Source organism: Xiphophorus maculatus, chromosome 7, assembly GCF_002775205.1.
Source record: "Xiphophorus maculatus strain JP 163 A chromosome 7, X_maculatus-5.0-male, whole genome shotgun sequence".
In the NCBI taxonomy this organism is placed as follows: domain Eukaryota; kingdom Metazoa; phylum Chordata; class Actinopteri; order Cyprinodontiformes; family Poeciliidae; genus Xiphophorus; species Xiphophorus maculatus.
The window spans coordinates 26,710,782-26,736,043 of record NC_036449.1 but is presented as its reverse complement, the minus strand read 5'-3'; the positions used below and the strand labels follow the sequence as shown (position 1 = coordinate 26,736,043).

Below are 25,262 nucleotides of genomic sequence, written 5' to 3'. Positions count from 1 at the left end.
TACCTAAGAGTTAACAACCAGGAGAAATCAAATAAAGAGAAACAGAAAGCTGTTAAATTCCTGTTAGACCCACCTCTGGAAAACTTGTTTCTCTGTTGTAGTTCATTTAAATTTCAGTTTAAATATAATTTTAATTTGTAAACCACATAGTCAGTCATTGCAGTATTAATGCTCTGTGAATCCTTTCAGAATTTCATGCAAAAATCTTTCTTTAATATTAAAAAATAGTTTTTTTGGAGTTTTACATAGATTTATAGCCACATTACAGAAACGATTTTACAAGTTCTTGATGTCCATACTTTAAATTAAAAACATACTTACAATATCTACATTTTAGTCCTTAAACTTAAATCATTTCATTCAACATGTGTAAGTGGTGAGGACATGAGGAAGTGGAGCAGAGAGCAAACCGTGAGCAGATGGTATCTGGGCTTTGAGGTGTGTCGCGGTGACAGAGTACCATTTCTTTGTTTCAGACTGCCGGACCCAGAGTTTGGGACCGACTCTCCTTACCTGTACTGCTTGGCTACGTAGCAGTACTGCCCAGTAGTCCAGCACTGGGGCTGTCATGATTTGGGTGGTGAGGCAGAGGCAGCAGACCCAGGGTAAGATGAATAAGATGGTTTAATAACAAAAGTAGTCCAAAAATCCAAAAAAACATACAAAGTCCAAAAGACCAGGTAGCACAAAAGGAGCGCAGGGCAAATGCTCACAACTGGTGACACAGGCAGACTAGACAAACACGACGAGGACACGGCGAGGAACAAAGAACACAGGTGGGGTTAAATACACAGAGGGTAATCAAGGAGACAAGAAACACCTGGGAACAATCAAGGGGAGACAATACAATGCGGAGACTAAGAGACACAGAAACTCAAAATAAACACAGATACAGAACAGATCCTGACAGGGGCAGCCTGATAGACTCAATGTTAGGGGGATAAGCAGGGGAAAGGTGAGGGGTTTTCCCCATTACTGCAAGGACAATTAGGAAAGTAATAAAATAATTTTTGGTAAATTCAAAATCAGACCTACATTTTTCTTCAAAAACAGGTTTATGAAGAAACATAAGCATAAACATTCATCATTAACCCCTGTTGTTTTCCAGTTTGTTTTTGACAAAAATATATTCTTTGAGCTCCTTAAAGCCATTTCAGTGCTTTTCTTCTCTTGGCAATATTGCATTCAGTATTTACAGGTAACTCCTTTAATCATATTTGTTTTTAAAGCGTTTCAGCAAAACTTACAAAATCAGAATGACAAATGTATTCATGCCCTTTTGTTTTATTTTGTTTCTATTTTTAAATCTTATTTTTGATCTTTAAAGGTTTAAATACCTTAAATAATTTAAAGTAATCATAAGCAGCGTCATGAAAAATGTGGTGGTGATCATATAACAAAGCACTTTAAATATTAAATATAAAAATTCTAATTATTTAGCTGGTGGAGTAAATTTCTGAGAATTATGTGTGTGAACTAAGAAGTTTTATATTATTATTGACGTTAGTAATTTAAAACAAACCATTGCAGATGTTCTCTTCTCTTTAAGAGTGATTGATGTACGTCTACATTCTGCTTTGAGTTTTAATGATTTAAAACTAAGAATGTAAAGGGAAAAATCCATCCATCCATCCATCCATCTTCTTCCGCTTATCCGAGGTCGGGTCGCGGGGGTAGCAGCTTCAGAAGGGAGGCCCAGACTTCCCTCTCCCCGGCCACTTCTTCCAGCTCTTCCGGGGGAATCCCGAGGCGTTCCCAGGCCAGCCGAGAGACACAGTCCCTCCAGCGTGTCCTGGGTCTTCCCCGGGGCCTCCTCCCGGTGGGACGTGCCCGGAACACCTCACCAGGGAGGCGTCCAGGAGGCATCCTGACCAGATGCCCAAGCCACCTCAACTGGCTCCTCTCGATGTGAAGGAGCAGCGGCTCTACTCTGAGTCCCTCCCGGATGACTGAGCTTCTCACCCTATCTTTAAGGGAGAGCCCAGCCACCCTACGGAGAAAACCCATTTCGGCCGCTTGTATCCGCGATCTCGTTCTTTCGGTCATGACCCAAAGCTCATGACCATAGATGAGGGTGGGAACGTAGATCAACCGGTAAATCGAGAGCTTCGCTTTTTGGCTCAGCTCTCTCTTCACCACGATGGACCGGTACAGCGCCCGCTTGACAGCAGACGCTGCGCCAATCCGCCTGTCGATCTCCCGCTCCCTTCTTCCCCCGTTCGTGAACAAGATCCCGAGATACTTAAACTCCTCCACTTGGGGCAGGACACCCCCCCTGACCCGGAGAAGGCACTCTACCCTTTTCCGGCTCAAGACCATGGCCTCGGATTTGGAGGCACTGATCCCCATCCCGGCCGCTTCACACTCGGCTGCGATCCTCTCCAGCGAGCGGGAAGGGAAAAATTTTCATGAAATTAAAGTATATTATTAATACATGAAGCTCCTGGAGCCACTTCCTTGTAAGGTAAAAATGTTGCATATAGAACTGGGATAAGTTAAGGATTTGATGTTCCAGCTCATTGACGTTTTGCTGACCTATTACTGTTCAACACAAATCTTTGCAGGTTAATGACTACAGCATAGCCACAGGATTTGTCTTCCATTCTTTCACAATAGCTTGAAGCCAAACAAGATTCAAGATGACAGACCTTCCCTGTAACTTCAAACTGCTGGTAGAATAGTACTTCAGAATTAAAGTTACATTTCAAACCTGTTTGTTACTAATCAGCTGAGTGTTGGCCAAATCAAAAAAGGGAAACAGAAAGTAAGTCAAGTTTTCTTTTACATACCACAAAGTATGGTATGTACTCTCCTGTCATTGCTTGGCATGACATCAAAGAAAAGACAGAAAAGAAATAGAATCAAAAGCACACACGTAAACACATAAGTGTTGCATAAAAGAAAATAAATGTTAAATACAGATATTAAAGACATAAAACAATTGTTTCAGTCCTGATTTATATGTCTGCAACACTAAGGGGAGAAACATACCTGCAGGCACCGCTGCATGTGAGACCCCCTACCATAAAATCCAAACCACCATTTTGAAAATAACACCTCTAGTACCAAAGCAGGGTCAACCATATGCAAGACCATACATACATGGTCAAAAAGGCCATTTTGTCCTTGGATAAACCAGGACCAACTAACCATTATCCAGCCGGTAGTCAACTTTGTTCATCTGTCAACGTTTCTCTAGGGAACAGTGATAGAAATGGTGTTTCACTGGAACAGCACCACGAACATCCAAAGGTTGAAAGGTTGAATAAAATAAAACAAATTTTTAATCAGTTTTACAAAATAAAAAACATAAAAACAACTTTTAGCAATTATTTTATTACCCTATCTTCACAATGTCTTTTGTACACATAATATCGAGTGACTTTTGGAAATAATGTTCTATATATCTGCATGAAAAGATGAGGAAGTTATCTACTAAAGGCACATGAGAAAACCCTTGAACAAACTGAAAGCAAACCAATCACTCAGTTTTCCCCTGAATTTAAACACAGCATACCAAAGAGTTAACAACCAGGAAAACAAATGAAAGAGAAATGGAAAGCTGTTAGAATTCCTGTTAGACCCACCTCTTAAAAAGGTTTTTCTGTTTCGGTATTTTTTAATTTTCAGTTTAAAACATTCTTCTAATCAGGAAACTAGAGAGTCAGTTAATTGCTCTGGGAATCCTCTCATCATTTCAGCAAACAATCTTTCTCTAATACTAAAAGTAATACTAGATTTTTTTAGCAATATGTACAACATGGTTTATATAAGTTATTGGCACCCATACAGTTTTTTTATTTAATATTTTGCATGCAACATGTAGAAAGTAATTTCATAATTAGATTTAAAATTAGAACATACCACTTCGTTTGGTGAGTCTATTATGTGCAATGTGGTTCAAATATGGATCATTTTGAGATTTCCCTTTAACACCTAGAACAGTGTTTCCCAACTCGGGTCCTCAATGGACACTCCTGCATATTTTAGATGTTTCCCTGATTAAAGCCCACATTATTTCAGTTTATGTCTAATTAACAGGCTTTTGTTGAATTGCTAAAATCTTAATCAGGTGTCTTAAATCAGACAAACATCTTAGACATGCAGTCTTATAAGATTTTAACATCATAGTTATTTCCATAATCATATTTTCTTCTATGTTATTTCCATTCTATTGATTGAATATGTCTTTTAAAAACACATATGCCTTGAGACCATTGAATTATAAGTAAGAACAAAATGATGTGGTTGATGTCAAACTTCATTTTCATTATTTCATTATCAGAACATTAAGTAAATAGACATTTCTGTGTAAATGTGACGTAGAGCAGAAGAAGGAGGTGTGGTTTACAGAGAGATAAATAAATGCAGCCTGACTGCTGCTTACTGGTACAGTGACATTTTTCCTTACCTTCACTGGTTGTCGTTTCTTTCTGCAATGGGCGACTCGTTTGTCATAGCAATTGACTTTGGCACTGCATTTAGTGGGTATGCCTTTAATATCACACCCGGAAAGGAAAAAAGTGAGCCACACCTGCCAAGGTGGGGAAAGGAGTATGGATTTGACACCCCAAAGACTCCAACCTGCATTTTGTTTAATGAAGATGAAAAATGTCTGAGTTTTGGCTATGAAGCCAAAATGGCATACAAGGAAATGAGTGGGGAAGAAGCAAAGAAGCATTATTTCTTTGAAGACTTCAAGATGGAACTCTATAGCAAAGTAAGTATGAACAATAATTTTACACCAATATTTAGATTACCTTCCCTATTCTAGATTATGTGATAAAACCTTTGAATGTCAGAAGAGAATAAAAGAGAAAGAATGTAGAGTGATTATTTGTATAAATTGTTTGACAAGAAAACATTCAAAGAAAATGCACAAGGCCATAAGTAAACAAGGATGATGACTATATTGCTAAACATCCTGCTAGAAATGTATAATGGAAATGAAAGGTACAATCACTGCTCATATACAGTAACTACACTTTTGTATCTAACATCTAAATAAACATCTCCAGAAACTCAGCAGTAATCTGAAGATTAAAGCCGCCAATGGAAAATCAATGAAAGCATTGAAGGTTTTCTCAGAATCCCTGAGATTTCTTAAAGAAGATGCACTCAGAACAATCAGCCGAAACACACAAGGGAAAAACTTCTTGGCCTCTGACTTCACCTGGGTTCTGACGGTTCCTGCCATCTGGGATCTTTCAGCTAAACAGTTCATGAGAGAAGCTGCAACTCAGGTAATGTAAGGATTTATAGAGACCAATGAAGTTCTAAAATGTTCAAATGGATGAGAGTTTGTCTGTTTGTAGGCAGGTATTGTAACAGAAGAAGATGAGGAAAAGCTGGTGATGGCATTGGAACCAGAAGCTGCTTCAATCTGGTGTAAGAAGCTTCCATCAGATGGTTTCATCTCTGAAAATCACAATGAAGAGTCACTGGATCAGTCTGCAGGGACTCAGTACATCGTTGTTGACTGTGGAGGTAATGTGTCTGTGATTCTGATGCAATGTGTTATTGATTAATTCACAAACATCTTTACAGAGAAGAATATTATCTGATATGAGAGCTATTTTTTGATAACAGTTGTGAACTAAAATGGCTGAAACTTGAATACTGTAAATGTGTTTCTTTGGATTATTAAACCATTCTTCTCTATTATTCCCTCTGTTTATTTAAGGAGGAACTATTGACATCACTGTTCATGAAGTCCTGGGTGGAGGAGCCCTGAAGGAGCGGCACAAGGTCTCTGGAAATGATCTGGGAGGACAAACTGTAGACAGAAAATTTAAGAAGTTTCTCAGAGAGATACTTCCTGAAGGAGTCTGGGATCAATATGAACAAAACTCTCCCAGTGCTGCTCAGAGAATTATGTATGATTTTACCTACCTCAAACAGTCTGAAAAAGATGTTCAGATTAGCTGCCCATTCGCACTGGGATCATTAGCTAAAGAAAAATCAGACACAGAAAACTTTGTTCAGTCAGAACTTGGTGCTTCCTGGGATGGTGAGTTCATCAAAATCTCAAGAGACAAAATGAGGTCTTTCTATGATGAAAGTCTGAAGGGCATCACTGAGAATCTCAAGGAAATCTTTAACTGTGGTCTCAACATCAAGTACGTTCTGTTAGTGGGTGGGTACGCTCAGAGTCAAATTCTGCAGCAGCACATTACTGACCAGTTTGGACAACAGTGTAAAGTTCTGTGTCCTTTCAGAGCTCAGGAGGCGATTATGAGAGGAGCTGTAGAGTTTGGTAGAAACCCAGATGTTGTGGCTTCTCGGAAAAGTTCCTATACTTATGGATTTGCTGTTTGTGAAAAGTTTGATGAGAGCAAACATAAGGAAGAAAAGAAATTTACAGCCAAAGGTGTGGAATGGAGTCGAGATATTTTCAGGAAACTGGTGGAAGAAGATGAAGATCTTGGTTCACAGGGTACCAGAGAGTTCTTATGTTCTTCAGCAAGAGCAGGTCAGAAACAGATGAGAGTGAGATTCTTCCGTTCATTAAGAAAAGATCCAGTGTATGTAGATGACTGGGGAGTGGAAAAGGTTGGTTCATTCATTGTAGACATGACTGGAGGCGGTAAAGTCAATCTGGAAATTGACTTTGGCTACACAGAGATAAAAGCTACAGGGACAAACCAGATTAGTGGGGAAACACAAACTGTAAAAATTGACTTCATGACAACAGACAGAGAATGTGTCATTGATGGTGACCCAGAAGATGCTGCCAGTGTTAGATCAAAAACTCCAAAATATGTAGAGGGCACTGATTAAAACACTCTGAGCCATAATAGTTGTCTTGATATTTTCTTTCTTCACACAGTCAGTCAGTATGTCAATGACTTCAAGACATGGTAGTGGAACATCAAAATTGGCTGCTGATCCTACCCTTTATTTTAGCACACAGTGGCGAAACACTAAACAATCAAGATGAAAAATTGTGAAAAACATTTTTTGCACCAATGCTTTGAGACCACCCAGCCTCGTTGGCTAAGTTTTCACCTAAAAATGTACAAGACCTCGAATAATAGTTTATGTAATTAATGCATGAATGATGGAAATAATTTGCTAATGATGCTCATAATTTACTCATATCATAATTCCTGCCCTAAATTAGTAGAAGTTAGAATGTCTTGGGAATAGTATCGTTTTAGTTTATATAGTGCATGTGGTGGAGGTTTCTTTAAGTGTATTGTAACAATGGTGTGATCAATAAAATCATTTAAGCTAACAACTGAGAACATATATAAAAGTTAGCATGATTAATGTCTTCATACTTGTTTTAATTTTAGCATTCACATAAATGCCAGGCACTACTCCATTTTTGAAAGCTTTGAAGTGAAATTTAATTTCAATAAAAAACAAATTGAATGCTATTCTTCTGTCTGCCTTTATTTGCTGAGAAACATTTCTTTAAATATTGATCTTTGTTATAGTATTGACATAAATTCAACAGTAGGATGTTCAAAAGCCAAGATCAATCATTCCTGTAAAAAATAATTGTTTTCCTGTTTAGGCACCATATCTCTTGGAGAAAGCCCAGAAAAATTGTTTTTTTTTTCTTTTTGTTTAGTTTCTCTTCCATCATGCTCTTACATATCTGTCTATATATGTGCAAGTGAACAGACCATAAGCAGAGGCAGCGCTAGAGGAGTGGCCAGACAGCTTAGTGTTGAAAAGACGCAAGCATTAGAATATATATGACTTCTGGTTGATGTATCTGTAAAGGTCATGTGCACAAATTTACGCTTATGAAATCAATCTTTGTAGTTTGACTACAAACTACGAGACCGCTAAGAGATAGGAACTTATCTCTTAGAGGAAGAGATATGTTGGGCCTCCAGCCAACATATCTCTTCCTCTAAGAGATAAGTTCTTATACCAGTGTTCTGGTTTGAGGAACATTAATCCCACAATGCACCACATTAATGTACTTTCAGTTTCTACATCTGAACAGATCTACGTATTGATGTCCCTTAACTTTCTCCAGCTGAAAAGAAACAAAACTGAAGTTATGAGGAACGATCTAGAGTCAGCACACAGCTTCAGTTTTTACAGCTAGAAACTAGAGATCAGAACCGGACTCTGTGATGGACTCCGACCTGAACGTTCAGAGTCACAGAAGGACAGTTAAAAGTTGGCCTTCTATCACCTGGATGGGAAGACCACACATCGCTATGTTTGTAAACACTAAGTTGTCTGATTGCATTTATTTTTGAACAAAAGGTGGAAGGGAAAAACATGAACTTTATAATAATCATGCTATTTCTTTAATGAGAAAAACAACAGGACAGTTTTAAGATGACTGATCCTTAAGTATGTACTTACTTTAGAAAAAGTCACAATTTTATTTAATATTAGGATGAGTTTAGACAGAAAGGTAGCAAGATCAAGAGACTGAAGACATTTCATTTGGCTAGACTTGATCTGTCACCATCAGACAGAAATTAATTGTAATTCTATAGTAAATTCTTTCACTCACACAACATATACTTTTATTTTATTACCAACACCTACACCAATTGTATTTGATAGAACAAGAAAGAACATGAAAGCACAAAAAACCTATAAGAATAAGAATTTACATTACATGCATTTTATTTCAAATGAATAACATTTGATCAATATTTATCATTTTTTTCTATAAAGCCTAATTTGTCCATTCAGGAAACTAAAACTGTATGAAAGACATGCATGCATGATGTCCTTTTTTCTATTTATCACAATCTTTGAGTCTTTGAGGGAAAATGTCCCAGGAGTTTTTCATATAATGCTGAGTCTCCCAGTCTGGCTGAAGAGGCGGATTGTTTAAAGCGATCAAACAGCCCAGCCAGTAGCACTCCGAGGTCAGACGTCTCAGATTCACCATCACATCTTCAGCTTTTTCACCTTCATACTTAGGAAAGGGACTCTGTCAAGGAGAAACTTGTTAAATTTACATTTTAGGCCTTTTAAATCAAACTCTTTCTCTTTTTTTGTCCTGATTTACCTTCAGAAGATCTTTGTTGCTGTGGTACAGAGCCAACTGCAGATTGTGGACTGCCAGCTTTCTGTATCCTTCAACCTGGAACATATGAACCAGGAAGGTAAGGCATATTGCATTACTTCATTATAAAAATAATTTTATTTTCTAAATTCTTTTTATCTGATCTGATCTCTGTTCAATGTGACACTTTCAATGAAAACCACCTTAATACACTTATTTTCTGATTGTCTCCAGTTTCTTGAATTTTAACCAATTACATTTTTGTAATTAATTTCAAACATGACCTTGTTGTAACATGGATTCTTCTTTTCAAAACAGTTTTTATTTTTTGCTGAATCTAATAATATAAATTAATTATTTAATAAAGAACTGGATTAATTGAAATTGCACTTGTACTGGATTAAATTTTAGACCCCTTGATATGAAGCGAACCTGTTTGTCCCTGAAGGCCCCTGTACAGGAGGCAGCAGCATGTTGGCTAAAGATCACATTTGATGTAAATTAGCATGATATGAATAAAATGAACCAATCAGAACTGATATGGTGGAGAAAACGGTCCTAAGGTTGAATACCTTTTGATTTCCCTGTCCACCGCTGGACTGAGTTGATCCAAAAGTCTCCTCTATTTGCTGCTTTTTTCTTATCATTTCTTCTGCTGCTTCTTTAAAGGTTTTCTGCAACAGTGTGTTGGAGTGTTATACAAGTAAAAACCAAAGTTGAATCAAAAGGTATCCAAGCAAAAACAACAATCTCAGTTTACCTGAACCAAAATCCTTGTAAACTCTGGACTGGTTTTATTGGATTTCAGAAGGTCTTTGATTCCAGTCCACTTCTCCAGCTTTAGACTGTCATACATTTCAGTCAGTCTGGTTTTACTGACTGGGTCATTCATGCTCTCAGTGTCTCCTGTCTTTATTGAAACAGCCATGTCTTGTGCCAGTCTGTCCAAAGAAAATATGCAGTTTACTAAAAACCATTTCCTCCCTGGATTTAATGAGACAATTCTTTGTGAATGGTTTCCATGTACTGTACCTGTCTTTCAGTGATTTCAATTCCTTCCTTATCTTTTTAATAGTAGAACTGCAGAAAATACAAATTAAAGAACTAAAAAATTACTGCTTTCCAAACTTTGTGTACATTTTTGAATGTCAATATTTCTTATGGAAAGAAGTTGAAATGGTTTTACGTAGATAACTAAGCAGCGAATTGTTGAAAAATGTTCAACCTCATCTAACCCAACCTGATCATGAAAAACAAATGCCAAATAATATTAACTACATGTCTTATTCTCTATTTAACATTAGATTTTTTTTCTTCAAATAAATAAATATTTGTGTGCATGTACAATGTCTGTCAGATAATATATCCATTCTGTTTTATTACTTTTATGTGTGGGTTTATATATTTGTTTTGCAACCAGATAAATAAACCCATACAATTTGGAGATTCTGCACAACTCTGTGGAAACAGTTTGGATTTTGCTCCTTCATCTTCCGACATAATTGCATATCTTCATAAAGACATGCATGAAGAGATCTAACTGGAAGAGCAGTTAGATCTCTTCCAAACTGTGTTGAATTAGAGCAGAGATTCTGAGATGAACGACTCATGCAGCATTGATGTCCCCAAATGTGCCACTCGAACAATGGTTAAATATTCCCAGAATTACACTCCTGAAACTACTGAAAAAGCATTAAAGGAAGAGTTGTGGCTGATACTTTGCATCGATTTCCCTCCTGTACTGCCAGATCGATAGCCCTCAATGTAAAAGCTGCATCGTATGAGTACGATGCAGCCTGTGCTGCTAGCCTGTGCTTGTTCTAAATGAATATTAGCACTTTCTTCTTTGATTTCCAATTTTGACTTCCAATGATTCACTTCCTGCTAAAGAGCCCCCTGGTGGTTGAAGAAAAATCCACAGAAAGCCGCACCGGGCTATAAGCCGCCTGGTTCAAAGCGTGAGAAAGAAGTAGCGGCTTATAGTGCGAAAAATACGGTAATAATGTCTTTGGTGGATTTTTTTGATATATTAAATAATGCACAATACTCACTCTTTCTTTTTAAGTTCTTCTTTGTAATATGATTCCATCTGTGTCAGACTGGGTTAAAGACAAAAACTTTGTTTACAGAAGAGTCGAGAAATACATTTAGAAAATAAACATTGTGAATATTATCAGTGAACAGTCAATGCAGCATTTTTGCTGGTAAAGTTAGAATAGCCATTCTATTCAAGTAGGACTCACATTTCTTACATATATTTTTATTAGTATTTAAATTATTCTGCTTTACCTTTTTGACAACTAATTGAATTTATAAAAACACAATACATAATCATACATAGAAAACTTAAAGTAAACCCACATGCAGATCAACTGTTTTTGTTTTTTCTTTTTTTGCTCATAAATTGTCTAAATAAACTATTTAGGGCTCTATCTTTATGTTTCTGTGAATTGTTGCGTTTTTGTGCAATTCTTCTACTTCAGCATTATTTAGTCTAAAACTGGGTTCTGCTTTCAGAAGGAGGTTAGATATGCTTTAAAGTTACTGCAAAATCTGGTATTTTGAAATCACTGTTCTTTCAAAAGAAAGTTTTTGAAAAAAATAAACATAAAATGAATATTTGTTAGAAATAACAGAGTAAGGATAAGCATGGTGCAGAAAAGCTATGTAGAAATTAGATTTTTGTTCAGAAAGTTACTGAAGCAAATGTACATAGATACTAGTCACCTTTTTAATCAACTGGCTTTCTTGGTGTTAACACTTATATTATTGTTTTAACTTTCAGTTTTAGAAATTATTCATTCAATCTAAATGATTTCTTAAAACGAGTCAAATATTTATCTGCTTTCAGTTGTATTTCCTCGATTTGTTTTAAAAGACTTCTGGAGATAAAAATGATGTTGGTTCAAATAAGTTATAGCAGCAATAAAAGAGCTAATTACCTGCTTTATATCTGTTATAAAGCAGGTAATGAATCAACAGAGACATGACATTTAACATGTCTCATTAGTGAGACATGTTAAATCAAAATATGAATATTTCTTACTGATCACTTTGCTGTTTGTTGGTTTTTTCCTTCATGTCTTCAGCACTGTTGAAAATATTAATTATTTAGTTTTTTTTCTTCTAAAATTTATCAACATCCTCAGAAGTTTTAATCTTACCAAGGAAATATAATCATTTTCCACGTTACTTAAAATATTTCATACCTGCTTTGAATTGGATTATTGTCACTGTTTTGGTCATGATGATTACTGTGGATCAAAAGAAATGATACTAAGAAATTCCCAAATCATCAACAGAACAAAACTTTAATTGAACAATTAGATATTAAATTTTTTGTCATGTCTTATGAAATCATATTTATAAAAATACATACTTCTCTTCCTGATGTTTATTTTCTGCTTCCTCTGTCTCAGCAGGCCTGTTCACAACATGTTACATTAATTTCTAGCCAAATATTCTAAAACTCTCCAAACTGTTTATCTGATTTTACACTTTTGAAATTATTCAATCAAAAATATTTCCTAATATCGGTCAAATAATTACCCGCTTTTAGGTTTATTTTCTCCATTTTTGGTTGAAAGACTTCTGCAGGATTAAAATGATATTGGTTCAAATTGTTTATTGTTGTTATAAACAACAATGAATCAACAGAGGAAACATTGAGACATGTTCCATCAAAATATGAATATTTCTTACTGATCGCTTTGCTGTTTGTTGGTTTCTTCCTTCATGTCTTCAGAACTGTTGAAGATTTTTATGAATTAGTTATTTTTCTAAAATTGATCAACATCCTCAAAGGTTTTAGTTTTGCAAATGAAATATAAGAAATTCCCAAATCATAAACAGAGCAAAACTTTAATTGAACAATTAGATATTAAAATTTATCATGTCTTATGAAATCATATTTATAAAAATACATACTTCTCTTCCTGATGTTCTTTTTCTGCTTCCTCTGTCTCAGCAGGCCTGTTCACAAAATGTTACATTAATTTCTAGCAGATTTTTCTCAAATTTTTTAAATTGTTTATGGGATATTATTCATTCAATCTAAAATATTTCTGAAAATTGGTCAAATGCTTACTTGCTTTCAGGTTTATTTTCTCCATTGTTGGTTGAAAGACTTCTACAGAGTAAAAATGATATTGGTTCAATTTGTTTATTATTATTATAAAGCAGGTAATGAATCAACAGAGGAAACATTTTCAAAATATGAATATTTCTTACTGATCGCTTTGCTGTTTGTTGGTTTCTTCCTTCATGTCAGCTTTACTGTTAAAAATATATAAAATTATTAAAAACATGGATTCTTTCCTAATGTCCATATTTGGCTTAAACTTTAATAAACTTTTTCTCTGTATAAAGTAAATCTAGTTTCAGACAGTTTATATAATTGACCTGCTTTCAGTTTCTTCTTTACTCTTGTCTTCCTGAACATGTCTGTGGATTAAAAATACTTTGTTTAAAACTGAGTCTTATTGAAGAAAATAAATTTACCAAAGAAAAAGTCCTGAGAAAGTAATTCTTGGATTGGGTCTTTCACATTCCATCAAATCATATTTATAAAAATACATACTTCTCTTCCTGATGTTTATTTTCTGCTTCCTCTGTCTCAGCAGGCCTGTTCACAACATGTTACATTAATTTCTAGCCAAATATTCTAAAACTCTCCAAACTGTTTATCTGATTTTACACTTTTGAAATTATTCAATCAAACATATTTCCTAATATCGGTCAAATAATTACCCGCTTTTAGGTTTATTTTCTCCATTTTTGGTTGAAAGACTTCTACAGAGTAAAAATGATATTGGTTCAAATTGTTTATTATTATTTTAAACAACAGAGAATCAACAGAGGAAACATTGAGACATGTTCCATCAAAATATGAATATTTCTTACTGATCGCTTTGCTGTTTGTTGGTTTCTTCCTTGATGTCTTCAGAACTGTTGAAGATATTTATTAATTAGCTTCATTCTTAAAATTTATCAACATCCTCAAAGGTTTTAATCTTACCAAGGAAATATAATCATTTTCCACATTATTTAAAAGATTTCATACCTGCTTTGAATTGGATTATTGTCACTGTTTTGGTCATGATGATTACTGTGGATCAAAAGAAATGATACTAAGAAAATCCCAAATCATCAACAGAACAAAACTTTAATTGAACAATTAGATATTAAAATTTATCATGTCTTATGAAATCATATTTATAAAAATACATACTTCTCTTCCTGATGTTCTTTTTCTGCTTCCTCTGTCTCAGCAGGCCTGTTCACAACATGTTACATTAATTTCTAGCAGATTTTTCTAAAACTCTCCAAACTGTTTATCTGATTTTACGGTTTTGAAATTATTCAATCAAAAATATTTCCTAATATCGGTCAAATAATTACCCGCTTTTAGGTTTATTTTCTCCATTTTTGCTTGAAAGACTTCTGCAGAGTAAAAATGATATTGGTTCAAATTGTTCATTATTATTATAAAGCAGGTAATGAATCAACAGAGGAAACATTTTCAAAATATGAATATTTCTTACTGATCGCATTGCTGTTTGTTGGTTTCTTCCTTCATGTCAGTTATACTGTTAAAAATATATAAAATTATTAAAAACATGGATTCTTTCCTAATGTCCATATTTGGCTTAAACTTTAATAAACTTTTTCTCTGTATAAAGTAAATCTAGTTTCAGACAGTTTATATAATTGACCTGCTTTCAGTTTCTTCTTTACTCTTGTCTTCCTGAACATGTCTGTGGATTAAAAATACTTTGTTTAAAACTGAGTCTTATTGAAGAAAATACATTTATCAAAGAAAAACTCCTGAGAAAGTAATTCTTGGATTGGGTCTTTCACATTCCATCAAATCATATTTATAAAAATACATACTTCTCTTCCTGATGTTCTTTTTCTGCTTCCTCTGTCTCAGCAGGCCTGTTTACAAAATGTTACATTAATTTCTAGCAGATTTTTCTCAAACTCTACAAACTGTTTATCTGATTTTACTTTTTTAAATTATTCAATCAAAAATATTTCCTAATATTGGTCAAATAATTACCCGCTTTCAGGTTTATTTTCTCCATTTTTGGTTGAAAGACTTCTACAGAGTAAAAATGATATTGGTTCAATTTGTTTATTGTTGTTATAAAGCAGGTAATAAATCAACAGAAGAAACATTGAGACATGTTCCATCAAAATATGAATATTTCTTACTGATCGCTTTGCTGTTTGTTGGTTTCTTCCTTCATGTCTTCAACACTGTTAAAGATATTTATTAATTAGTTATTTTTCTAAAATTGATCAACGTCCTCAAAGGTTTTAGTTTTGCTAATGAAATATAATAATTTTCAAAATTTTCAAAAATATTTTATACCTTCTTTGCTTATCAGTCTTTTGTTCATGATGATTACTGTGGATCAAAAGAAATGATACTAAGAAATTCCCAAATCATAAACAGAGCAAAACTTTAATTGAACAATTAGATATTAAATTTTTATCATGTCTTATGAAATCATATTTATAAAAATACATACTTCTCTTCCTGATGTTCTTTTTCTGCTTCCTCTGTCTCAGCAGGCCTGTTCACAACATGTTACATTAATTTCTAGCCAAATATTCTAAAACTCTCCAAACTGTTTATCTGATTTTACACTTTTGAAATTATTCAATCAAAAATATTTCCTAATATCGGTCAAATAATTACCCGCTTTTAGGTTTATTTTCTCCATTTTTGGTTGAAAGACTTCTGCAGGATTAAAATGATATTGGTTCAAATTGTTTATTGTTGTTATAAACAACAATGAATCAACAGAGGAAACATTGAGACATGTTCCATCAAAATATGAATATTTCTTACTGATCGCTTTGCTGTTTGTTGGTTTCTTCCTTCATGTCTTCAGAACTGTTGAAGATTTTTATGAATTAGTTATTTTTCTAAAATTGATCAACATCCTCAAAGGTTTTAGTTTTGCAAATGAAATATAATAATTTTCAAAATTTTCAAAAAGATTTTATACCTTCTTTGCTTATCAGTCTTTTGGTCATGATGATTACTGTGGATCAAAAGAAATGATACTAAGAAATTCCCAAATCATAAACAGAGCAAAACTTTAATTGAACAATTAGATATTAAAATTTATCATGTCTTATGAAATCATATTTATAAAAATACATACTTCTCTTCCTGATGTTCTTTTTCTGCTTCCTCTGTCTCAGCAGGCCTGTTCACAACATGTTACATTAATTTCTAGCAGATTTTTCTCAAATTTTTTAAATTGTTTATGGGATATTATTCATTCAATCTAAAATATTTCTGAAAATTGGTCAAATGCTTACTTGCTTTCAGGTTTATTTTCTCCATTGTTGGTTGAAAGACTTCTACAGAGTAAAAATGATATTGGTTCAATTTGTTTATTATTATTATAAAGCAGGTAATGAATCAACAGAGGAAACATTTTCAAAATATGAATATTTCTTACTGATCGCTTTGCTGTTTGTTGGTTTCTTCCTTCATGTCAGCTTTACTGTTAAAAATATATAAAATTATTAAAAACATGGATTCTTTCCTAATGTCCATATGTGGCTTAAACTTTAATAAACTTTTTCTCTGTATAAAGTAAATCTAGTTTCAGACAGTTTATATAATTGACCTGCTTTCAGTTTCTTCTTTACTCTTGTCTTCCTGAACATGTCTGTGGATTAAAAATACTTTGTTTAAAACTGAGTCTTATTGAAGAAAATACATTTACCAAAGAAAAAGTCCTGAGAAAGTAATTCTTGGATTGGGTCTTTCACATTCCATCAAATCATATTTATAAAAATACATACTTCTCTTCCTGATGTTTATTTTCTGCTTCCTCTGTCTCAGCAGGCCTGTTCACAACATGTTACATTAATTTCTAGCCAAATATTCTAAAACTCTATAAACTGTTTATCTGATTTTACACTTTTGAAATTATTCAATCAAACATATTTCCTAATATCGGTCAAATAATTACCCGCTTTTAGGTTTATTTTCTCCATTTTTGGTTGAAAGACTTCTACAGAGTAAAAATGATATTGGTTCAAATTGTTTATTGTTATTTTAAACAACAGAGAATCAACAGAGGAAACATTGAGACATGTTCCATCAAAATATGAATATTTCTTACTGATCGCTTTGCTGTTTGTTGGTTTCTTCCTTGATGTCTTCAGAACTGTTAAAGATATTTATTAATTAGCTTCATTCTTAAAATTTATCAACATCCTCAAAGGTTTTAATCTTACCAAGGAAATATAATCATTTTCCACATTATTTAAAAGATTTCATACCTGCTTTGAATTGGATTATTGTCACTGTTTTGGTCATGATGATTACTGTGGATCAAAAGAAATGATACTAAGAAAATCCCAAATCATCAACAGAACAAAACTTTAATTGAACAATTAGATATTAAAATTTATCATGTCTTATGAAATCATATTTATAAAAATACATACTTCTCTTCCTGATGTTCTTTTTCTGCTTCCTCTGTCTCAGCAGGCCTGTTCACAACATGTTACATTAATTTCTAGCAGATTTTTCTAAAACTCTCCAAACTGTTTATCTGATTTTACGGTTTTGAAATTATTCAATCAAAAATATTTCCTAATATCGGTCAAATAATTACCCGCTTTTAGGTTTATTTTCTCCATTTTTGGTTGAAAGACTTCTGCAGAGTAAAAATGATATTGGTTCAATTTGTTTATTGTTGTTATAAAGCAGGTAATGAATCAACAGAGGAAACATTTTCAAAATATGAATATTTCTTACTGATCGCTTTGCTGTTTGTTGGTTTCTTCCTTCATGTCAGTTATACTGTTAAAAATATATAAAATTATTAAAAACATGGATTCTTTCCTAATGTCCTTATTTGGCTTAAACTTTAATAAACTTTTTCTGTATAAAGTAAATCTAGTCTCAGACAGTTTATATAATTGACCTGCTTTCAGTTTCTTCTTTACTCTTGTCTTCCTGAACATGTCTGTGGATTTAAAATACTTTGTTTAAAACTGAGTCTTATTGAAGAAAATACATTTATCAAAGAAAAAGTCCTGAGAAAGTAATTCTTGGATTTGGGTCTTTCACATTCCATCAAATCATATTTATAAAAATACATACTTCTCTTCCTGATGTTTATTTTCTGCTTCCTCTGTCTCAGCAGGCCTGTTCACAACATGTTACATTAATTTCTAGCAGATTTTTCTCAAACTCTATAAACTGTTTATCTGATTTTACTTTTTTAAATTATTCAATCAAAAATATTTCCTAATATTGGTCAAATAATTACCCGCTTTCAGGTTTATTTTCTCCATTTTTGGTTGAAAGACTTCTACAGAGTAAAAATGATATTGGTTCAATTTGTTTATTATTGTTATAAAGCAGGTAATAAGTCAACAGAAGAAACATTGAGACATGTTCCATCAAAATATGAATATTTCTTACTGATCGCTTTGCTGTTTGTTGGTTTCTTCCTTCATGTCTTCAGAACTGTTACAGATATTTATTAATTAGCTTTATTCTTAAAATTTATCAACATCCTCAAAAGTTTTAATCTTACCAAGGAAATATAATCATTTTCCACGTTATTTAAAAGATTTCATACCTGCTTTGAATTGGATTATTGTCACTGTTTTGTTCATGATGATTACTGTGGATCAAAAGAAATGATACTAAGAAAATCCCAAATCATCAACAGAACAAAACTTTAATTGAACAATTAGATATTAAAATTTATCATGTCTTATGAAATCATATTTATAAAAATACATACTTCTCTTCCTGATGTTCTTTTTCTGCTTCCTCTGTCTCAGCAGGCCTGTTCACAACATGTTACATTAATTTCTAGCAGATTTTTCTAAAACTCTCCAAACTGTTTATCTGATTTTACGGTTTTGAAATTATTCAATCAAAAATATTTCCTAATATCGATCAAATAATTATCCGCTATTTGCTGTATTTTCTCCATTTTTGCTTGAAAGACTTCTACAGAGTAAAAATGATATTGGTTCAAATTGTTCATTATTATTATAAAGCAGGTAATGAATCAACAGAGGAAACATTTTCAAAATATGAATATTTCTTACTGATCACTTTGCTGTTTGTTGGTTTCTTCCTTCATGTCAGTTATACTGTTAAAAATATATAAAATTATTAAAAACATGGATTCTTTCCTAATGTCCATATTTGGCTTAAACTTTAATGAACTTTTTCTCTGTATAAAGTAAATCTAGTTTCAGACAGTTTATATAATTGACCTGCTTTCAGTTTCTTCTTTACTCTTGTCTTCCTGAACATGTCTGTGGATTAAAAATACTTTGTTTAAAACTGAGTCTTATTGAAGAAAATACATTTACCAAAGAAAATGTCCTGAGAAAGTAATTCTTGGATTGGGTCTTTCACATTCCATCAAATCATATTTATAAAAATACATACTTCTCTTCCTGATGTTCTTTTTCTGCTTCCTCTGTCTCAGCAGGCCTGTTCACAACATGTTACATTAATTTCTAGCAGATTTTTCTCAAACTCTACAAACTGTTTATCTGATTTTACTTTTTTAAATTATTCAATCAAAAATATTTCCTAATATTGGTCAAATAATTACCCGCTTTTAGGTTTATTTTCTCCATTTTTGGTTGAAAGACTTCTGCAGAGTAAAAATGATATTGGTTCAAATTGTTTATTATTATTATAAAGCAGGTAATGAATCAACAGAGGAAACATTTTCAAAATATGAATATTTCTTACTGATCGCTTTGCTGTTTGTTGGTTTCTTCCTTCATGTCAGCTTTACTGTTAAAAATATATAAAATTATTAAAAACATGGATTCTTTCCTAATGTCCATATTTGGCTTAAACTTTACTAAACTTTTTCTGTATAAAGAGAATCTAGTTTCAGACAGTTTATATAATTGACCTGCTTTCAGTTTCTTCTTTACTCTTGTCTTCCTGAACATGTCTGTGGATTAAAAATACTTTGTTTAAAACTGAGTCTTATTGAAGAAAATACATTTATCAAAGAAAAAGTCCTGAGAAAGTAATTCTTGGATTGGGTCTTTCACATTCCATCAAATCATATTTATAAAAATACATACTTCTCTTCCTGATGTTCATTTTCTGCTTCCTCTGTCTCAGCAGGCCTGTTCACAACATGTTACATTAATTTCTAGCAGATTTTTCTAAAACTCTCCAAACTGTTTATCTGATTTTACACTTTTGAAATTATTCAATCAAAAATATTTCCTAATATCGGTCAAATAATTACCCGCTTTTAGGTTTATTTTCTCCATTTTTGGTTGAAAGACTTCTACAGAGTAAAAATGATATTGGTTCAAATTGTTTATTGTTGTTATAAACAACAGAGAATCAACAGAGGAAACATTGAGACATGTTCCATCAAAATATGAATATTTCTTACTGATCGCTTTGCTGTTTGTTGGTTTCTTCCTTCATGTCAGCTTTACTGTTAAAAATATATAAAATTATTAAAAACATGGATTCTTTCCTAATGTCCATATTTGGCTTAAACTTTAATAAACTTTTTCTGTATAAAGTGAATCTAGTTTCAGACAGTTTATATAATTGACCTGCTTTCAGTTTCTTCTTTACTCTTGTCTTCCTGAACATGTCTGTGGATTAAAAATACTTTGTTTAAAACTGAGTCTTATTGAAGAAAATACATGTATCAAAGAAAAAGTCCTGAGAAAGTAATTCTTGGATTGGGTCTTTCACATTCCATCAAATCATATTTATAAAAATACATACTTCTCTTCCTGATGTTCTTTTTCTGCTTCCTCTGTCTCAGCAGGCCTGTTTACAACATGTTACATTAATTTCTAGCAGATTTTTCTAAAACTCTCCAAACTGTTTATCTGATTTTACGGTTTTGAAATTATTCAATCAAAAATATTTCCTAATATCGGTCAAATAATTACCCGCTATTAGCTGTATTTTCTCCATTTTTGGTTGAAAGACTTCTACCGAGTAAAAATGATATTGGTTCAATTTGTTTATTGTTGTTATAAACAACAAAGAATCAACAGAGGAAACATTGAGACATGTTCCATCAAAATATGAATATTTCTTACTGATCGCTTTGCTGTTTGTTGGTTTCTTCCTTCATGTCTTCAGAACTGTTACAGATATTTATTAATTAGCTTTATTCTTAAAATTTATCAACATCCTCAAAAGTTTTAATCTTACCAAGGAAATATAATCATTTTCCACGTTATTTAAAAGATTTCATACCTGCTTTGAATTGGATTATTGTCACTGTTTTGTTCATGATGATTACTGTGGATCAAAAGAAATGATACTAAGAAAATCCCAAATCATCAACAGAACAAAACTTTAATTGAACAATTAGATATTAAAATTTATCATGTCTTATGAAATCATATTTATAAAAATACATACTTCTCTTCCTGATGTTCTTTTTCTGCTTCCTCTGTCTCAGCAGGCCTGTTCACAACATGTTACATTAATTTCTAGCAGATTTTTCTAAAACTCTCCAAACTGTTTATCTGATTTTACGGTTTTGAAATTATTCAATCAAAAATATTTCCTAATATCGATCAAATAATTATCCGCTATTTGCTGTATTTTCTCCATTTTTGCTTGAAAGACTTCTACAGAGTAAAAATGATATTGGTTCAAATTGTTCATTATTATTATAAAGCAGGTAATGAATCAACAGAGGAAACATTTTCAAAATATGAATATTTCTTACTGATCACTTTGCTGTTTGTTGGTTTCTTCCTTCATGTCAGTTATACTGTTAAAAATATATAAAATTATTAAAAACATGGATTCTTTCCTAATGTCCATATTTGGCTTAAACTTTAATAAACTTTTTCTCTGTATAAAGTGAATCTAGTTTCAGACAGTTTATATAATTGACCTGCTTTCAGTTTCTTCTTTACTCTTGTCTTCCTGAACATGTCTGTGGATTAAAAATACTTTGTTTAAAACTGAGTCTTATTGAAGAAAATACATTTACCAAAGAAAATGTCCTGAGAAAGTAATTCTTGGATTTGGTCTTTCACATTCCATCAAATCATATTTATAAAAATACATACTTCTCTTCCTGATGTTCTTTTTCTGCTTCCTCTGTCTCAGCAGGCCTGTTCACAACATGTTACATTAATTTCTAGCAGATTTTTCTAAAACTCTCCAAACTGTTTATCTGATTTTACGGTTTTGAAATTATTCAATCAAAAATATTTCCTAATATCGGTCAAATAATTACCCGCTTTTAGGTTTATTTTCTCCATTTTTGCTTGAAAGACTTCTACAGAGTAAAAATGATATTGGTTCAATTTGTTTATTGTTGTTATAAAGCAGGTAATGAATCAACAGAAGAAACATTTTCAAAATATGAATATTTCTTACTGATCGCTTTGCTGTTTGTTGGTTTCTTCCTTCATGTCAGTTATACTGTTAAAAATATATAAAATTATTAAAAACATGGATTCTTTCCTAATGTCCTTATTTGGCTTAAACTTTAATAAACTTTTTCTCTGTATAAAGTAAATCTAGTTTCAGACAGTTTATATAATTGACCTGCTTTCAGTTTCTTCTTTATTCTTGTCTTCCTGAACATGTCTGTGGATTAAAAATAATTTGTTTAAAACTGAGTCTTATTGAAGAAAATAAATTTACCAAAGAAAATGTCCTGAGAAAGTAATTTTTCTTACTGATCGCTTTGCTGTTTGTTGGTTTCTCCTTCTATGTCCATTTTGCTGTTGGAAAAATCTAAAATTATTATCAAGCATGGATTATTCCCTATTGCAATAAAATGGTTTGAACTTTAATAGATTATTTTCTGTATGAAGTGAAACTATTTGCCTATCATTCATATAATTTACCAGCTTCCAGAGGATGCACTCCTGCCGCCACCTACAAAATACCTCAGTGGGCAGTTGCTCTTGTTTCCCATTTCAGAACTTGCCACTAATTTTGAGTTTTCTGAAATGATTGAAAACTTCCATCAAATTCTGTTTGGTAATACGCCTGTGTTCACTTTGTTTTGCCTCATTGTTCTTTACTACTTTGAGATTTGTGTAGATTGAAAATGATATTAGCTACAAGCTGCTTCCGATCACAGAATTCGTCCCAAATGTTTAGCAGGGAAAATTTGTTTGAGGGAAAAAGTAACATAGTAAATAAATAGAGGCTAAGACAAATGATTAAAAAGTATCAGCAAAATAAGACATATTTCTATCTTTTGTATTTATTTATATAATATCAATCATATGAAATAATTTCTTTACAGATGATGCAGAATAAAAAACCCAGTTTGGGTTCTGTATAAAATATGATGTAAGCCCAATATTAACTGTGTTGTTTCATCCCAAACAGTTTTAGAGTTAATTAATTAAACCTCAGAGTCAGCAGCAATGATGAGTTTTATGCTCTGTTATTGCGCAATAACCAGCCCTGCCCTAAACTTCACATCTACCATGGACTGACTACTGACCAGCTCTCCGTCTGGGTCCGGAAAATCTCTAAACCCTTGAGTCTTACCTTGAGACAGGTGTAGGGGAGATATTCTGTCTAAGCTGGTGTGGAGAGATTTATCTAGCCTTTAACTAACTACAGTCCAAAAATTATGACTCTTTTCAGTTAAGAAGCAATTCGCTGAGTAGCCCTCACAACTGCATAACTTCAATAACCACTCTTGTTAACGGTAGCTCTCTCCCTATCAACAATGTGCATTTATTACAGACTAGATGATTTTTAATGGCTCAACATAAACCCCAAGGTCATTATTTTACCAATACTAAAGGAATTTCTGAAGCCACCAAATTTCTAGAATCATGTTCATAAGTTTTACACTAATTAGAGGAACCATAAAATAATAGGTGACTCAATTAATTTCACTGTCCACAAATCTTACAGAATACATTCATACAGAAGACATTCACTCAGCAGCCAATTTGTGATGCACAGTTGAGTCTATGTCAAGAAGAGCTACAGCAGTTCTGGAAGATACAGATCTATCTACAAATATAGAGACATCAGTAGGTCTTTTAATTGTAGAAAATTAACTGTTCCAGTTCATTGTCATGATGAAATCAGGATTTGTTATAAAAACAAAACATTTCACATGTGGCTTAACATCTGGTCCCAAATGGTTTCTCTTCCTAAAAGTGTGAATCCAGACAAAGGAACTGATATCATCCACTCAAGGTAACATGATGCTAGGTCCAATTTCAGGGACAGATTTTATCTCTGCTGCATCCTGACTGATTACAAATGTTGACAAACCCACTATGTGCAATAAGGTACCATCACCACAAGGATCTATGTTTTAACACACTTCCTATCTGTCTCACAGAAGAGATTTGTGTTGTAATCTAACATCTTTTTATCAGAAAAAGAACTATTGCCTCTTAATAATTTCAAAAAATATGTTTTAAGTAATAATGCAAGAAATCTATAAGATGTATTTCATTGCTGTTTTTTCTTTCCAATTTTCATTCCGTTTTAGGAATGATAAAATTTTCCTACCTTATGATTTTGACTTCTCAGTGTCCACACGCTCCGTTTGGTTTCCCTTGCCTCTTCTCGGTCGCTGTCGGTTTGACTTTGCTCAAGAAGTAACTAAAACGTAAAAGTTGCTGTTGGTTCTCCGACATCTTACAGAACAGGTTTCACAGCTTCAGGAAAAAACACCTTTGGCTCCAGTCCCAGTTACATTATTCACTGCATAAAATATCTTTCTGGTTAGATGATTATTGATTAAAGAGAAAGAGAGAATGAAACTCATAATCAAGATCTGTAGTCAGATTTTTTCATCTTTTTGCTTTTGAAAAGAAACTTGGTTAAATCTTTGATTAATAAAATGAACTATTTTCCAATCCTTAAAGGAAGGCTTCTTCTCACTACTGTTCTGATCACTGAAATTTACAAGCAGTCACAATAATGCTCTTTATTATTCAGTTTCATAAAAATATACATTTTAGTTGATAATGTTCACTCATTCTCCACCAGAGCATTTTAACAGCTTATCCTGATTGTGTGAATACAAGGCAACTAGAAAAGAAGTTCAGTTGATTTCTACTCAATCAGGATTAGATGACTAAAAATCTGCATCAGCATTTTGAAATGATTCCCTTTGACTGCATGTTTAACATTAAATTAACATTTGCACAATAATAATCCATTGCAATGCAAAAGTGTGCCTTCTGTTCAGCGTGATGACAGATACATTCCCTCTAAATGTTTGTGATGTTTTATGCATAAGCA

The 25,262-nt window shown here is 32.9% G+C and overlaps 2 protein-coding genes and 3 long non-coding RNA genes across 6 annotated transcripts; 1 reads left to right on the top strand and 4 right to left on the bottom strand.

Annotated features, from left to right (window-relative positions):
* Positions 1-4,411: 4,411 nt before the first annotated feature.
* LOC102236722 (heat shock 70 kDa protein 12A-like) lies at positions 4,412-7,372 on the top strand. The gene is made up of 4 exons (XM_023336585.1): positions 4,412-4,720; positions 5,019-5,243; positions 5,316-5,487; positions 5,684-7,372. Exons 1-4 carry the CDS (start codon positions 4,439-4,441, stop codon positions 6,778-6,780), a joined length of 1,776 nt encoding a protein of 591 aa, XP_023192353.1. The 5' UTR covers positions 4,412-4,438; the 3' UTR covers positions 6,781-7,372.
* Positions 7,373-8,317: 945 nt separating this feature from the next.
* LOC111609253 (U3 small nucleolar RNA-associated protein 25-like) lies at positions 8,318-22,121 on the bottom strand. The gene is made up of 18 exons (XM_023336560.1): positions 22,091-22,121; positions 21,261-21,305; positions 21,101-21,145; positions 20,778-20,822; positions 20,600-20,641; positions 20,431-20,475; positions 20,278-20,319; positions 20,108-20,152; positions 19,930-19,971; positions 19,761-19,805; positions 19,271-19,312; positions 19,100-19,144; positions 11,044-11,091; positions 10,025-10,072; positions 9,753-9,933; positions 9,565-9,666; positions 8,996-9,070; positions 8,318-8,917 (listed from the first exon to the last, which is right to left on the bottom strand). Exons 3-18 carry the CDS (start codon positions 21,133-21,135, stop codon positions 8,720-8,722), a joined length of 1,080 nt encoding a protein of 359 aa, XP_023192328.1. The 5' UTR covers positions 21,136-21,145; positions 21,261-21,305; positions 22,091-22,121; the 3' UTR covers positions 8,318-8,719.
* LOC111609254 lies at positions 13,103-13,884 on the bottom strand. Its single transcript, XR_002753011.1, has 4 exons — positions 13,572-13,884; positions 13,394-13,435; positions 13,223-13,267; positions 13,103-13,121 (listed from the first exon to the last, which is right to left on the bottom strand). It is a non-coding gene; the product is annotated as an uncharacterized LOC111609254 (long non-coding RNA).
* On the bottom strand, positions 14,412-15,568 carry LOC111609256. Of its 2 annotated transcripts, none has more exons than XR_002753013.1 (4): positions 15,529-15,563; positions 14,707-14,748; positions 14,536-14,580; positions 14,412-14,434 (listed from the first exon to the last, which is right to left on the bottom strand). It is a non-coding gene; the product is annotated as an uncharacterized LOC111609256 (long non-coding RNA). The 2 variants fall into 2 exon arrangements; XR_002753014.1 differs by lacking the exons at positions 14,412-14,434; positions 14,536-14,580; positions 14,707-14,748 and adding exons at positions 15,061-15,095; positions 15,209-15,253; positions 15,369-15,404 and having other exon boundaries at positions 15,529-15,568.
* Positions 16,354-17,511, bottom strand: LOC111609255. The gene is made up of 6 exons (XR_002753012.1): positions 17,474-17,511; positions 17,306-17,350; positions 17,146-17,190; positions 16,645-16,686; positions 16,474-16,518; positions 16,354-16,372 (listed from the first exon to the last, which is right to left on the bottom strand). It is a non-coding gene; the product is annotated as an uncharacterized LOC111609255 (long non-coding RNA).
* Positions 22,122-25,262: the final 3,141 nt, after the last annotated feature.

What these genes read in the sequence shown, in the direction of transcription:
- LOC102236722 (XM_023336585.1), top strand. Translation starts at nt 4,439, where the DNA reads ATGGGCGACTCGTTTGTCATAGCAATTGACTTTGGCACTGCATTTAGT. An exon ending in AGATGGAACTCTATAGCAAA is followed by an intron (nt 4,721 to 5,018) that starts GTAAGTATGAAC and finishes AAACATCTCCAG; the next exon opens with AAACTCAGCAGTAATCTGAA. An exon ending in TGAGAGAAGCTGCAACTCAG is followed by an intron (nt 5,244 to 5,315) that starts GTAATGTAAGGA and finishes GTCTGTTTGTAG; the next exon opens with GCAGGTATTGTAACAGAAGA.
- LOC111609253 (XM_023336560.1), bottom strand. Translation starts at nt 21,135, where the DNA reads ATGAAGGAAGAAACCAACAAACAGCAAAGCGATCA. An exon ending in AACAAACAGCAAAGCGATCA is followed by an intron (nt 19,313 to 19,760) that starts GTAAGAAATATT and finishes TTTAATCCACAG; the next exon opens with ACATGTTCAGGAAGACAAGA. An exon ending in GTGGACAGGGAAATCAAAAG is followed by an intron (nt 9,071 to 9,564) that starts GTATTCAACCTT and finishes CATATGTTCCAG; the next exon opens with GTTGAAGGATACAGAAAGCT.